This window comes from Squalius cephalus (genome assembly GCF_949319135.1).
Source record: "Squalius cephalus genome assembly, chromosome: 2".
NCBI classification, from domain to species: Eukaryota; Metazoa; Chordata; class Actinopteri; order Cypriniformes; family Leuciscidae; genus Squalius; species Squalius cephalus.
Genome location: NC_137123.1, coordinates 25,534,941 through 25,551,054, shown reverse-complemented (window position 1 = coordinate 25,551,054; position 16,114 = coordinate 25,534,941). Strand labels below are relative to the sequence as shown.

The 16,114-nt window shown below is 37.4% G+C and overlaps 2 protein-coding genes across 7 annotated transcripts; both read right to left on the bottom strand.

Moving 5' to 3' along the window:
- Positions 1–2,460: 2,460 nt before the first annotated feature.
- Positions 2,461–5,231, bottom strand: timm10 (translocase of inner mitochondrial membrane 10 homolog (yeast)). Its single transcript, XM_079856185.1, has 2 exons — positions 4,978–5,231; positions 2,461–3,079 (listed from the first exon to the last, which is right to left on the bottom strand). The coding sequence occupies exons 1-2, from the start codon at positions 5,046–5,048 to the stop codon at positions 2,884–2,886; spliced, it is 267 nt and encodes an 88-aa protein (XP_079712311.1). The 5' UTR covers positions 5,049–5,231; the 3' UTR covers positions 2,461–2,883.
- Positions 5,232–6,038: 807 nt separating this feature from the next.
- Positions 6,039–15,539, bottom strand: LOC307150296 (uncharacterized protein). Of its 6 annotated transcripts, none has more exons than XM_079857374.1 (6): positions 15,468–15,539; positions 11,929–12,049; positions 9,989–10,896; positions 8,782–9,205; positions 6,511–8,673; positions 6,039–6,433 (listed from the first exon to the last, which is right to left on the bottom strand). In XM_079857374.1, the coding sequence occupies exons 2-6, from the start codon at positions 12,029–12,031 to the stop codon at positions 6,114–6,116; spliced, it is 3,918 nt and encodes a 1,305-aa protein (XP_079713500.1). In that variant the 5' UTR covers positions 12,032–12,049; positions 15,468–15,539; the 3' UTR covers positions 6,039–6,113. The 6 variants fall into 6 exon arrangements, with proteins under 6 accessions (XP_079713500.1, XP_079713496.1, XP_079713495.1 ...); XM_079857370.1 differs by lacking the exon at positions 15,468–15,539 and adding an exon at positions 12,764–12,784; XM_079857369.1 differs by lacking the exon at positions 15,468–15,539 and adding an exon at positions 12,485–12,586.
- Positions 15,540–16,114: the final 575 nt, after the last annotated feature.

Here is a 16,114-nt window from a genome sequence, read left to right as displayed (position 1 = left end):
ATATGTCGGCTATGCTCACAGCATTACACAAGCAAATTGGAAGACAGCCTGCTTGTATTCTCTTGCACAATATTTGTGAAAGGAAATTAATGAGGAAAAGCTAACATTTCTATCAACATACCAAACTAATTTACATATGCAGTCTCATTTTTAATATACAATGAGAAAGCTTGATATAAGTGCCTTCGGAAGTAGGACCATAACTTAAAAAACAATCTCGCCAGAAGTAGTTGGTCATCTGGGTAAGTTTTGACTCTTTTATGAGTACTGTGAATTCGGAAATACTTCTTTTAACATGTTTTTTGAGTACTACAGTCATATGAAAAAGAAAGTACACCCTTTTGAATTCTATGGTTTTACGTATCAGGACATAATAAAAAATCATCTGGTCCTTGGCGGGCCCTAAAATTAGGTAAATACAACCTCAGATGAACAACAACACATGACATATTACACCAAATTTCATAACTTTCCCGCAAGCGGTTCTACAGGCTGACATAGACTTCCAGAGCGGAAGAAGAAGAAGAAGAAGGAAGAATAAGAAGAAGAAGAAGAATGGCAACGGATACAATAGGCGCCTCCGCACCTTCAGTGCTTGGCCCCTAATTAAGAGGGTAAGTAGTAGTCAGTCAGTTGCTGGTCTGGAGCATTCAGGTCAGGTGTGTGTTAACCCAATGCCAAGGAGGAAAGACATCAGCAGTGATCTTAGAGAAGCAATTGTTGCTGCCATCAATCTGAGAAGGGTTATAAAGCCTTTTCCAAACAATGTGAAGTCCATACTTCTACAGTAAGGAAGATTGTTCACAAGTGGAAAATATCTTCCAAGGAGTGGGCGTTCCAGCAAATTCGCTCCAAGGTCAGACCGTGCAATGCTCAGAGTAATAAAAAAATAAAAAAACTCTACAGGCCTCAGTTAGCATGTTAAATGTTAAAGTTCATGAAAAAAAGACGGGTCAAGTATGGCATGTTTGGAAGGGTTGCTAGGAGAAAGCCTCTTCTCTCTCTAAAAAACAAACAAAAAACATGGCAGCACAGCTATATGTTTACAAAGTTGCATCTGAACAAACCACAAGACTTCTGGAACAATGTCCTTTGGACAGACAAGACCAAAGTGGAGATGTTTGGCCAAAACTGAATACAGCATATCAACACCTCATCAAACACGCTGGTGGAGGGGTGATGATTTTTGCCTTGTTTTGCAGCCACAGGACCTGGGCATCTTGCAGTCATTGAGTCGACCATGAACTCCTCTGTATACCAGTAGTATTCTAGAGTCAAATGTGAGGTAATATGTCCGACAGCTTGGCTGAAATTGGGTCATGCGACAGGACAATGAACACCAGGGAATCTACACCAGAATGGCTGAAAACGAAAAGAATCAAGGTGTTGTACTGGCCCAGTCAAAGTACCCAAAGTACTCTACCCGACTGAAATTTTGTGGCGGTACCTTAAGAGAGCTGTGCATAAACAAATGCCCGCAAACTGTGAACTGAAGTAATGTTTTAAAGAAGAGCGGGCCAAAATTCCTCTAGAATGACATGAGAGACTGATAAATTCATACAGAAAATGATTACTTTTCTGTAATCAGTTGTTCTACAAGCTATAGTGTGACTGTGTACTTAGATTGTCACATATGGCTTTCCCATTTGGGGCTTTATTTTTGTTAAATAAATAATGTCACGGTGTAATATGTCATGTGTTGTTGTTCTTCTGAGGTTGTATTTACTTTCATTTAAGACCTGCTAAAGACCAGATGATTTTTTATTATGTTCTGATATGTAAAACCATAGAATTCAAAAGGGTGTACTTTCTTTTTCACATGACTGTATATAGTGGAAGTATGTGATTTCGGATGCAGCCCGTGTCTGCCAAGCTCCAAAAATGAACAGGAAATGTCCCATTGAATACTGAAGATTACAGTTAGACAGTGAAAGAAGATGAATAGAGTGACACATCTCCCCAAAAACACTTTTTAGCATACTGACAGTCCAACAGTTGGTGTTACTCTAAATTAATCCTCTTGAAACCTACAATCTCACCCATCGGGTAACAACCCTGACCCAATTAAACACACACACACACATTTATGTTTTATACATAGTATACACTCAATTAATAATAATAATAATATATATATATGTGTGTGTGTGTGTATGCATGTATATATATATATATATATATATATATATATATTACACACACACATATATATATATATTACACACACATATATATACATATATATATTACACACACATATATATATATATATATATATTACGCACATATATATATATATATATATATATTACGTACATACACATACATACAAACATATATACATATATACACACATATACATATATATATATTTATATATATATATATATATATATATATATATACACACACACACACTATATTTTTCTTTTGCTAATTTTAAATAAAGGGTCAGAAGCTAAACAGATTGGTAAACATTTTAATTTTGTTATGCAATAAAGGTACAATTTGTAAAATGACTCATAGAACGTAAGAAATTACAATGACCAGTGTCAACATAAAAAAAGTCACCTACGATTTCACAAGGACACAATTACACAACACTCAAAAAAAATCTCCCCAACCACACAGTTTTATTCCTGTGATGTTAATAATGTTCATGCTAACAAACTAACAACTCCTGGGGGCAAGCTGTATCCCCCACCTCCTTCCAAAAGTCTGAATCTTTTGGCATGTCTAACATTGAATCAATATTTGTCTCAATATTGCTCATGTTATAATATTTATATTGATGTCCACGCTGCCTGATTTCCCCATAATGGATGTCCAAAGTGCCCACAAACCCCATCCAAGGTCTTCAGCCCCACCCTTGCATGTCGGGTCTTATCCAGTGCCCGCAGCGGCCTTCCTCATCACCTCTTCATCCTGAACGGAAAGCTCAGTGAGTTTACGGCCAAGTCTCTCATGCAAGTCCAAGTACTTGGCAACACAGCGGTCCAGACACACAGCTTCCCCCTTTGAAAGTTCTGCTTCCTTGTAATGAGGCGGAACACACTTTTTGTGACACGCGCTGGTCATTCTGCATGAGGAAAGAAGACAGGAGAGATGAGATGACGGACCATGGCCCAGTTGTTCAAAAGTTTTCTGATTGGATTGGTCAAATCTTGAAAATGGGTTGATCAAAAGAAGAAATTGTGTTTGTTTTAGATCACAAAATCCAATCCTGGTTTTGATCTGGATCAAATGGGCAGTTTGTGTTGTTTAAAAGTTTAGTAAGATTGGGATACCCGTGGGTCACATGAGGGCTACGGAAACCCTAAAGGGACATGTTGATGGGAAGACAGTTTTCCCCAAGAAACTGTGCCGAGTTCTTTGCGAATGAATGCAAAGTTTCTTGGGGAACGCAAAACTTTCGCGAGAGAACGCAAACGCATTCAAATATATGTATTTTCCCCATCACCATGTCCCTTTAGTGCCTCCGTAGGAGTCTGACTGTTTGAAGGAAACTGAAAATGGAAGGAGATGTTTATGTTTTTCTCTTCAAAAAAACACATTGCTTCTACATTGTACATTTGTTTGAAATCTGGAAGCCATTTTATTTAGGCTATTAAAATCTTTATATTTTGTTTACCTTCATTCATTAAAAAGCATTATTATTAGATATACACTGTAGACATAAATCATTACAATTAAAGTCTAATTAATTTGTTGACACCTGGAAGCCATAGACAGAACACATCATTTAAAAAAAAAGTCATTAAACTACAATATAATACAATTATATTAAATTTTTACAATTACATTTTTCTCTTTTTCATTAATATGTCAGCATCATAGTGATTTAAGTCATGGTCATTTAAGTCTTATTATAATTGATAAAACCTGAAAGCAAAAGAAAGAAAACATAAATATAGCTTATATTCTTTAAACAATATACAATGTCACTCAATATTACAAAAGGCCTATTATTAAATACTACAACACATTTGCTGGTGGTAATGTCATAAAGGAGCCCAACCTGTCGTGAAATCTACTCTGCCTTCTCTTAAAAATTAGGTAAAATCTACATATAGTTCCCAACAAAAGTATTGTTTAGTGTAAAACATGTTGAAGATTAGCGAACAGGCTGTCGATTCATTAAATTATAAGCTACTTCCTCACAAAAGCTGTTTATTCAGTGTAGTTTAGCCTCTCCTCCATTGATATCCATTAAAAAAAGGCTCCTCTCTCCAGGAGCTGAGTTTGACGCCCCTGTGATCTTGACCAAAAATTGATGCACCTCTTGATGGAAATAATATTTTTGGTCAAGATCTTGTATTGACAATGCAAGAGTCCAGCACTCTGTAAAGTCTCCTCCAGCACAACCCAAAGACTTTCAATGAATTTAAGGTCTGCACACAGAGGTACCAATTCATGTGTGAAAATGATTCTTCAAGCTCCCTCCCAACCATTCTTTCACAATTTGAGCCTGATGAATCTTGACATTGTCATCTTGGAATATGGCCATGATGTGTTTTCCTACATGGTTGTTTGATAAATGAAAAGCTACACACTCCATCATTTAGGGTTAGAAGAACTGTTGCCAAACATACATAAAATGCTAGAAATATTATCATCACTGTGACTGCAAAAACGACAAGAACTTTGACGACGGCAGTACAGGCAGGCGTAGTGAACTTACAGCAGGTTACATATATTATGGGTTATCGCATCAAGAATTAAGTTTGATCGTGCTTTAAACGATTCAAGTATGCGTTCTTAAACAAGGCCTGGTGTCTAAATAAGATCTAATAATGAAATGATCATGTCTATAGCCATTAGTCTAATTGTAGCTACTACAACATTTGCAAAACACTATTAAATAGTTACGTAGTCTACTACACAAGTCCATATTTTTTCCTGCGGTCAGATATCGAAACCGTCAGTAATCTGACAGAAAGCATGCCGTTACACATTCAAACCATCAGAGCTTCATACCGGTTATACATGTCAGCCATCATTTCGACCTCCAGCTCCGCGGCGAGCTGCTGCGCTTTCATGGGGTCCATCTCGGCAAATAACCTTTCGGTTCACCCTCGCTCAAAACCCACCGGACAGCGCGTGGGTCCCGTTCAACAAAGAGCCCAGACAGCTTGCTTAACCTTCAGTGTGTGTCAGCTTGACCGGACCGGAGGAAGTACCCACGTGGATCCTTTCCATCCAGCGTTGTAATTGTCACTTCCGCTGACAATAAAGTTCTCCATTCAAAACCACTGCTACATTTGCTTCGTTGCTCATTCATTGCTGTCGTAAATGAATTTATGCTCTACTTTGAAGTATTTTTTTGTGTAATGAAAAATACTACATTGTTTTTATTGCTTTATTTGAACTGTATTTTATTCTTTTACTTGCTACAACTGGAAGTCATGGGAATTGGTAAAATGTGAAGCTATTACCAGAGCTCTTGCATCTTTTTACCAATTCCTATGACTTGCAGTTGTGATTACACATATATTAAAAAATATTTCTTATAGAATTCACACTCACAATAAACAATTTCTTGCCGATAAAATGTTTTATAGCTAAGCAGCAGCACAACAACAACAAAAATAATATATATATATATATATATATATATATATATATATATATATATATATATATATATATATATATATATATTTACTATCACAAATTTTCAAATTACCTGATATTTTGAGGTTCTTTTACCTTGAGAAATGTAAATTGTTAGATTTTATTCTGTGTTATACTTTACGCTTTCTTATTTCTTCTAAAAAATGTCAGATAACATCAGAGGATAAGTAACACAAATAAAGTCAGACCAAAATAACCATACCAAATAATTATGGTAACATACAAAAATTAAGCACACATCAAAACGTGTGATATGAACTTATATAATATAGACATTTATTTTAATTTACATAATTTTATATGTAACTTTACACGAGACAGTCAAAAATAAAGATGCCAATTCACTTTAGTAACATCACACTGACAAAAAAGAGAATTCTCACCATTGGATATGTTCAACTTTAGGTTTTGAGAACTTTCAAACATCTGCTATTGACTTCAAACTGTGAAAGATGTATGCTTAACATAAACATAAAATTTCATTCTGTCTCTTCTCCAGTGACATCTACCTCCTCTTCTTCAGTGGTATCCAACTCGTCCTCTTGGTCCAGAAGACCCTCAATAGGCAGAGTGACAACCTGTCCAGCTGCCAAAAGCCCAAATGGAAACTCTTCTACAGACTCCCCTAGAACATCTACTTCAATATCTTCTTCATCTAAGTGGCAGTCATCTTTTGATTCTGAATCGGCCCCAACGGACAGCACCATTGAGACATCTTCACTGCACACATTGGGGCTGTGAAAGTTTGAACCTTCAGTTTGGACAGAAGGAGCATCTGTGCTTATTTCTTGAGGAAAAGCTACGAGGACAAAACAGCAGGATCAGGAATATTGATTATTATTACTAACAATGTAAATGTAAATTTCGCAATTTTACCTCCTTTTGATGGATCATCTGCAGTCTCAGCACTTGCGATGTGTCCTTGACTCAATTCCTCTTCCTCCAAAAGGGTCTGTCCGTCAAACATCTCAACACTGTTTTGGGACCCCACCACATCAATATCATCATCATCCGACCCATTGGTGGTTTCCCAACGTCCCTCATATTCCTCTACAAATGTATGCACTCTCTGAACTTCAGTTTCTTCGATCATCTGATCATCTTTGTTCCAACCTAAATCCTCTTTTTCATTGTTCTCCAAACAATCGGTCAACCAGTCAATATCCCGAGTGTCAACACCATGTGCTGCCAGAACTTTCTTTTCACTATCTGACGTCATCTCAAATGACCGCTCATTAGAAACTGTAGTTTCTAAAGCATTTTTGACATCTTCTGCTTGTGTAATATCAGGATTCAAACAGAAATTAATTTCTATTCCCTCCATCACTGTCAGTTCATTGGTAGTAACAACACAGTCCGTCTTTGTGGGTGAAAAATCATGATCAGCATCATCCATATCCTCATCAGGTGTCATGACGTCCTTCATTATGTCCTCCTCAGATGTTAACAGGACAGAAATCTCAGTTGTATGGTCCTGAGTGTCTTTTCCCATCTCATTTTGGAAATCACTATTCTGTAAAACAGTGGCTGTTCTTCTTGAGTTCTCCTCCATGGAAATATCTCCGTCTTTACCTGAATATTTCACATTATCTGGCATGTCTCCACATGACAACGGTGACCTTGCATGATTGTCAGATACCTCCACGTCTTTCTTTTCGTTTATCAGCATAGACATCTCTGCGTTTTTCTCCCCACAAATGCCCTTTTTGATCTGTTCACTGCTATTCATCACTAATTTACTATTAACATCATCACTTTTCCCTCCTTGGAATTTTTGAAGGCTCAAAGACGAGTCTTGCAGGCTTGATGTTAGCTGCTGATTAAAATTCAGGGAACTATTACATGCGGGACTTGCAACACTTGAAAGAGCCTGGTGGAAAATTTGATCAAGGATACTTGGTCCCTTCGCCTGGCCAGCATATTTTAAGTCAGAATTCGGCGTTGCCTGTGCAAAATTGCAGTTAACATCTGCTTCTTCCATTTCTGTTGAGTCTTTCTCCTCCTGTGTATTTGGTTCTTGCTTACTACCCTGTTCAATCTTATTGTCTGTCTTAGTTTTTTCCACTTCACGATCATCTTGGCCTGAAGTGAAGTTGTTACACAAGTGAGCTACAGGAGGTGGTTTGGATTTAGGTGGTCTGCCACGACCACGTTTTACAACACCAGTGAGATTTTGTTTACTGGCGGCGTCTAACAAAGGCATTTTCTTACTGAGAGGTGAAGAAATTTCTCGTCTTCTCTTCATAGCTGCAGCTGTTCTTGTGCTTGCACTGGTCATTCGGGTACTGACTCCATATGTGCCAGAATTTGATGGCTTAATGTCTCCACAGTGGGGCTCATCACATTTGGATATCCTCGGTTGAACCTGATCCCCATTTTCTAGGTTTTGGCACTCTGTGTCCCCTTTCACTTTTGACTTTTGAGTTGCAATCCTCCGTTTTCTCGTCTTTCTCCGTTTAGGACGCTCACTGGCATCGCTCATACCAGGCTGAAAGATGTTTGAGCTACTCCCACTGATTAAATTACTGTGCGAAAAGGAAGTCTTTAATTCTTGCCTTTCTGTAAGGTCAGGGCATGATTGATTTTGGCAGGCGTTGAGGTCATGCTGTGGACGTGGGCAGGAAATATCAATCATTGAGCTTAGAGGGAAGTCCAATATCGCTGGTGAATCAGAAAGCCACAGGGGAAAGGTTTGTGTTAAAGAGTCTTGCCTGTGTGATGGTTCTGATGGTTCTTGTTTTGATGGAACATCACTGTCTCCTTTTTCTGATTCAAGGGGGGAAAGGCATTGTTGTAGTTTGAAATCTGGCCTATCATCAGGTATGCTGGTCATAACAAGGCTAGGCATTTCACCTGTTGCAACAGAGTTTGGGACAGCTGTGGCTTTTGGGATTAAACTCGAGCCTTCTATAAGTGAGGGGGTAGAGTTTCTTGACGCAGTTGCCAGATTCTGAACTTGGTTCAAGTGGTCCTGTTCAGATGACTGAGTCAGGAGCTCGACTGTATTGGATCTTGACTGATTGCGAAAGCCTAAGTGGTCTGAAAAAACAATTAGTAAAGTAAGTAAACAACAAGTAAACAAAAACACACACAAAATAATGCATGCACACATGCATAGTCTAAAATAACATGAACCAAAGACTTTACCTTCATCTCTTTGTCCTGAAGACCCAACTGGTGTTGCTGTCTTGCTAACATCAGATTCCCTCATCTCTGGGCCTTGAGTAGAGGCCTCAGCACCCTTTTGCCCACCTTTTTGTTCCTGAAGAGGACCTAGCTGATCTTGCTCATTCAGATTTCTGTCTAATGGCACCAACGGAAGGATGTTTAAACCCATCATGAACATATCCTCCAAGAGCATTGCAATATGTTCATCCGATTCGTCTGCTTGGGGAGGGCTGGAAGATAATGTTGGTATGTCCAAAGGGGAAGAGACAGAAATGTGATGTGGAGTACTAAGACATTTATCTGAAGAGGCATGCGTGGAGGAATTAGAGGGTGAAATAGGCAGGTGCGTCTGTGGGGTGAGAGTTCCAAGACTTTGACCAGGAATCACACTAGATGGGCAGCTCTTTAGTCAGATATAAAGTAAAAAATAAGATTATGAAAGGAACATAGTAGAACATATTGAAAGGAAACTTTGCTGTAGAAAAGTGGGTCTCTATAATTATATAACATATTATATAACATAAAGCATAGTTAGGCTTACAAAGGCTGCATTTTTACTTAGCAAAAATAAGAGTGAAAACTGTAACATTGTGAAATATTATTACAATTTTAAGTAATTGTTCTCTATTTTAATATATTTAAAAATTTAATTTATCCCTGAGTTTTCAGCATTATTACCCCAGTCTTCAGTGTCAATACAATTTCCACAAAAATTGTACAAACAATTTCCATGATCCTTCAGAAATCATTCTAATATGCAGATTTAGTGCTCAATGAACATTTCTTCTTATTATAATCAATACTGAAAACAGGTGTGGTGCTTGATATTTTTGTGGAAATTGTATTGTCGTGGTGAATAGTAATGTAAGAGTCCTTACTGTCACTTTTGATCAATTTGATTTCTTTCATAAATATATACAGTATATAGTTTGTATGATGAAATGTATGAAATTGATACTTTTTTCAGCAAGGATGCATTTAAATTGATCAACGGTGAGAGTAAAAAGTCTTTTGAACTTTCAATTTATCAAAGAATTCTGAATTTCTTTTATCCTGGTTTCTCCACAACTGTTTTAACAATTGTGTGTGTCTCTCTCTGTGTGTGTGTGTGCGTGTGTGTTTGTGTGTGAGTTTGTGTGTGTGTGGCAACAAATATAGCACACAGATTTTGAATATAAATCCTTACCTGAGTTCGAGGTCCACACTCTTTCGCTTCTTCTGGCTTCTTCTCACTCTCACCCTGGACGGAAACGAGGAGGTTACTCTCCCAGCAAGCTCCACTCCTTCTGCTCAGTTTTATCTTTACTTTAAGCTGGTCCAGTTTGGCCTCTTTCTGTTCAGTAGTAGTGTTTTTTTGTCCGTTATCTGCCTCTAAAAGCTTTTGGAAGTCTTTGCCTGAAACATTCCTACTTTTTTCCACCGCTCCAATTTGGTTTGATTTGGTCCCTTCAACATTAAGAAGCTTTATCTGGTTTTGTTGACGAGTTAATTTTTTCAATTGGCTTTCTCTCTTTGCCATTTTCCACCTTTTCTTAGCCTTTGTTTTATGATGGTCTGATATCGATGCTTCTGTCATGACAGCGATGGAAGGAACAGTGGCATTACTGATCAAATTTAAACCTCTAGTTGGACTAACTTCTTCCAAAAACTGCGATGGTGGCAAATCAGGCCCCAACAAGCCACAAGGTTGCACTGAAGTCACTGAAGCAGTACTGCTCTGTATCTTCAAAGGTTCAGACACGATTTCACTTTCCTGGCTCTTCACGCCGTCTTCTGTCCGTACACCAGTCTCTTTCCAACAACTCCCAACATCCACAACTCCTCTGTCTACCCACACTCTCTTTTTTCCAAAAAGGTTTCTAAGTCCAAGTCTGTGGGCAGCAGCCATTACTTCCTCATGTTCGCTCCGACTCTCGATCTCCATTTCCCCTGAGTACAGAAACCCAACTAGCTTCAGTAAGGCATGAGATCCTACATCCTCAAGGCTCAGAAGCCTGTTCTGCCCCGCATGTGGAGCAGGGGAAGTGGAAAGGATTCTTGAGAAGATGGGGCTTAGAGCAGCTAACACACAGCTGTGAGCAGGAACACAGACACCTGAAGAATTGAAAAGTATTTTTAGATCATAGAAAAAGCTTGTTTTCATTCCACGGTTCCTTGCTTGTGGAATAATCTTCCCAATCCTACCCGGACAGCTGAATCCCTGACAATTTTCAAAGAATCAGCTGAAAAATCATCTTTTCAGTGAGCCCTTAACTGCACCCTGCTGAAAAAAATCTCACAATTTGTTAGCTTGTACCAGCGATTCTCGAATTAATTGCCTCTAAGATGAATCGCTTGCTGTATTCCTCAATAAGTCGCTTTGGATAAAAGTAGGGCTGTCAAACGATTAATCGCGATTAATCGCATCCAAAATAAAAGTTTGTTTTTACATAATATGTGTGTGTACGGTGTATAATTATTTTCTATATATAAATACACACACATGCATGTATATATTTAAGAAATATTTGCATGTATATACTGTGTATATATATTTATATTATATATAATTTATATTATAAATAAATATTTTATATATAAATAACACATTTTTCTTAAATATATACATGCATGTGTGTGTATTTATATATAGAAAATAATTATACACCGTACACACACATATTATGTAAAAACAAACTTTTATTTTGGATGCGATTAATCGCGATTAATCGTTTGACAGCCCTAGATAAAAGTGTCTGCTAAATTTATAAATCTAAAAGCTTAGTAAAATTTTTTTTTAAATAACCACAATATAACAGAAGTCTATAACTAACAATAACATATTAAATTTGAAAATTACAAAAAAATGGCCCAGCAGGCAAATCAACTGCCAAAACATAAAAACACAAATCAAATCAAGTTAAATATTATTGGAGCTAATTTTATTATTGTTGCATTTGAATCAAAGTCAATGATGTGCTGATAAAACTGCTTTTGTGTAAAGACGAACATTTTACGACACGTAGGATTCATTTATGACATTCATTTCTATGGTCTCTCTGTCAACAATTACTCTCAATATATGCAAGAAAAGTTGACAGCTTTTCCCAGTGACACAGACCCAGTGTTTGTGATCTGTGCTCTTACCCTCAGTCTGTAGAAGAGTGTCACAGAAGATGCTTCCCTGCTGCTGCTTCTGAAGTTCACCAAGTAGGAATAATGCAAAGTCAGGATGCTGATACTTCCACATGCTGGCATCAACTTCAGTCTAAAATACATTTAGAAACTTCAAAACAAAAGGAAAGGATGTTTGTGATCCAGAAAAATTCCACTTTCTTCAATTTTGCGAGATATACATTTACTTATTTTGTGTTATCAATTCAGATCCAACAGCTGTAGACTAAAATAACATTTGGACAAGTAGAGGCTTTTACATTGCTTTGATAGGCCTATAAACATAGAGAGAAGACAAAGAGACTGTGTTTGCAAGTTTGAGCACTGATCTGGAAATTTTATACTAAATTCAAAACATTGTATCAAATTGCAAATACATGTATCAGTTCAGCCATACTCTCGATCTCGAAGGTCCCAAACTGTCAACTGATCCTGTTATCGCTATTTCCGCCGCGTTTTCATGCGCTAAGTACGCGTGCTTCACCAATACTTGCTAACATACCGATATTAAACAAATAATTTTACATACGCAAACACAGGTGATATGTGGACACGTGAGCCGCTGCATAACAATCTCATGTCAACCGACTCTCGCTCTAGCCACTCAGTAGCTTCAGGGGTGAGATTTTGATCTCAGTGATTCGAATATTTTGAATCGATTCACTAAAAAGATCCACTCACTGATTTGTGAGCCTACATCGTTACGCCAGCGCCATGTGAGATCATCTTAAACGAGTATGTTGAGTCATTCACTACGATTTTATTGTTGAATCATTCACTGCTTAATTGTGTAAACAAGTTTATACACATTCATAATAATTCTTCCGCATTGGTTCTCTCCTTGGTGTGACTCGCTGATGTTTTTTGTGTGCCACTGCAGTGCTTCCCAACCCCCACTAGGGCTCGCTAAAGAGGGGCCACGAAGCTCACTCTACTTGAGGGTTACTTACAAGTAGCCTATGGCAGGGGTTCCCAAACTTTTTCATTCGAGGACCCACCTAGACAAGTATAATCAATCTCAAGACCCACTTGCACTGGTGCTACCAACTTTCTCAGTTGGTCGCACCATGATTTGGTTGCACATTTTTTAAAAAAAATAGTTTTTGCTACATGCCATGGGATTAATCAATGCATGCTGATGGTCTTAATCTTTATACCCTAGTTTTGCACTGATGTAAAAAGACTGACAGTGACAAGACCTCATGTTAGCAAAATATTTTAAACTTTTAACTCTTAAAAAAACATAAAAAAAAATAAATTAAAAAAAACATGAATGTTCTTTAATGTTTGATTATAATTTTACCGTCTTCACATAAGGATGGGAAATGATAAGATTTTATCAATAATAATAATGCCACTGACGATTCTGATTATCGATCCTATTCTTTAACGATTCTCTTATCGATTCTTGATAGCACTGTGTGGAAAAATGTAGTCATATGCTTTTAAAAAAAAACAAAAAAAACAAGTGGTTTTATTTATTTTAAAGCCTAAGCTTGAGTAAGCAAACTGTACTTTTTATATAATTTCTGTAATAAATAGAACCTTATTGTAAAGTGTTACTGATTATACACCGATTCAGACGTCTCCTGAGTTCACTGTTGGAAAGATCAGTTGTTTAAAACCATTCATTAAAATGAATCGTTCAAATGAGTCATTAGTTCGCGAATTGGACGTGTGCGCGTTGTGTGATTATCCCAGCAGTTAGGACATGGACATCCAAGATTTGTGTCAACACAGAAAACATTTCATCACTGGATAGTTTTTTTCGTTTAATTAAAGTGTTGTTTTATGTCAGCTGAATGTCCGGAACGCTTTTCAGAGAAGATAAGGCAACTTATTTAGCACAATTCACACCCAGCGGTAATTAAGGAAAAAAAATCTCCGAATGCTCCACATGAAACTTTGGTCTTCCGACCTTTTACCACCGTGTCGATTTATTTTGATTAATATGTGCGAGGGAGAGAGAGCAAGACAGCGCTTAGTTTGGAGACGGTGAAGTCTTGTTTACACTTTCGCCTGGCTCCGAAGTGAGAAAGAGAGCGCGCGCGCAACCGAGTCTCTCTCTCTCTGCTCGACGTTCTTTCAGTTAAACATGCACTGTGACTCTGTCACAAGCGCAGCAGTTCATCTACATTACTCACCGATCAAATAAGACTTTGGCGGGACAAAAATTCACTTTGGCGGGCGCTAAAACTCACTTAAGAGTCGTTTGGTCATTAATCGGACTGGTTTTGTTTCACTCATCGTAACGTAAATTTAGCTGCAGCTAAGTGCCTTTGTGCGACCCACCTTTTCTCACTGTGTGACCCACAAGTGGGTCGCGACCCACAGTTTGAAAACCACTGGCCTATGGTATACCCATAGATATCATATAAAGCCTTTATATGATATCTATGGGTATACCGGTCTGGCGAAAAACTACTATACAATCCTCTACTATTTGTATTATAATATGGTTTAATATTTTAATCATAATTAAAACCATATTTGTTTACCAGGATTTGACAAATATCACGGTAAACTGCCGTGTTAGCAAGTGCAGCACGCATCATTGTTTCCTTTTTTTGTGAAAACATGTCGTTAAGTGAGATTTTACTACCGAGTGCTGAGGGAAATTATATCAATTAAAGTATGAATTAAATATATGAATGTATCTCTGAAGGGAACTGACTGCCTTGAGGGGTGAGGGGATATTTTAACAACTTACCCCATTATATCCCGTGCAGAAACTGTTGCATTCAGTTTGACAACACAATTTATTGTTATTTTATTACATTTGTTTAGAAAATTCCTTTGAAGGCACGGAAAGAATAAAATCAGTGCCGGTAAATTTAGGCACAAAATAATGTAAATTATGCAGGGAATCTCTTGAGAAAGTGTAGCCTAATGTTTACACTGTAAAAAATTATTTGGCGTTTTAAAGTTCTGTGGCTCTTAAAGCTGCAGTCTTGTAACACTGTAGCCGGAGCTACTTCTCTAAATGCACCTGTTAACTGTCAACACTCCCGTTTCCCCCGGGAGTCTACCGTGTTTCACATCACACCCATCTCCCGCCCCCCTCCCGTTTGCAATTAATAGCCTAGTGTTATGAGATTTAAATAAATGTTTAAATATACAAGACAAAATTCAAAAATACTTTTAAACATGAAACTAAACCGCCAGTAGGTGGCGGCAAGTGGCCGTCTTAATAACTGAGTCATTCGTTCAAACGATTCGTTCAAAACGCTGAATCATAATCATTCAGTAACAAAACACCGTCCGCGCTGATTGTTGTTTTCCTTTGGAACTATTTTCGTCGGTGAAATTTAACCAAAACAGTTAATAATGTGTCTAAAATGTAGGCTACTTGTTTATGATCATAAACATTTCTGAAAATTAAATAGGCTGCTGATAATATTCAGTAAAACAGCTCCCTCGGTCGTGTTATGTAACTAGCCTATATATCATACGTTATTTTTTTAAATGAAAAATAAAATAAAATAATTTTAACTCAACATTTAGAATTTTACCTCAGGATGTTTCTTCTGTGAGATTATTGTGTGCTGTTGCGCTCATTTGTTTAGATTTCTCCACGAAAGAAAGTCTCTCTCGCAAAGAGACAGGCAGCGCGAGCTTGTTACCAGAATTAGGCCTAAAGTTACAACATAACATCCATTATCAGTCGCTCTTTACACTGAATGTAGTTAATACAACCAGAATCATTCTCGTATTACGATGCTTCCCTAGTTATTTTAAAAAAAATTTGTCAGGCCGGGCATTCGGGCAAGTACTCTTTCACTTGCCCCTTCAAAAAAATAAATAAAAAAATAATTGCAAAGTTGAACCAAACTTAACCGTTGAAAAAAAACACGTTTCCTTTCATAATTTTTAACAAACAATTTTTGAATATTAATAAAGTTTTATTAAAGGACACACGTGATGATGTGGTGAATCAGGGACGGGTTATGACTTGCAAAGGCCCTGGGGCCAATTATCTCCAAGGAAATCGCAATATAGTGTCCTTATCAAATTGCAAAATGCTGTATTAAATTAAACATGTATGAAGTGCAGACTTTGCTCACATTATCAGCTCAAAATCCAGTGTTTTCAGAGTGGCTCAGATCACAACTTTTTTTTTATTTTAAATCATAAGCGCACTAAAACATATTCCATTGCT

Coding starts and splice junctions, on each gene's coding strand:
- timm10 (XM_079856185.1), bottom strand. CDS start 5,048: ATGGACCCCATGAAAGCGCAGCAGCTCGCCGCGGAGCTGGAGGTCGAA. Junction 3,080..4,977: donor ATGGCTGACATGTATAACCG/GTATGAAGCTCT, acceptor TTCCTCATGCAG/AATGACCAGCGCGTGTCACA.
- LOC307150296 (XM_079857369.1), bottom strand. CDS start 12,523: ATGCAGCGGCTCACGTGTCCACATATCACCTGTGTTTGC. Junction 10,897..11,928: donor CACTCTTCTACAGACTGAGG/GTAAGAGCACAG, acceptor TCAATTCTTCAG/GTGTCTGTGTTCCTGCTCAC. Junction 6,434..6,510: donor AGATGATCCATCAAAAGGAG/GTAAAATTGCGA, acceptor TTGTCCTCGTAG/CTTTTCCTCAAGAAATAAGC.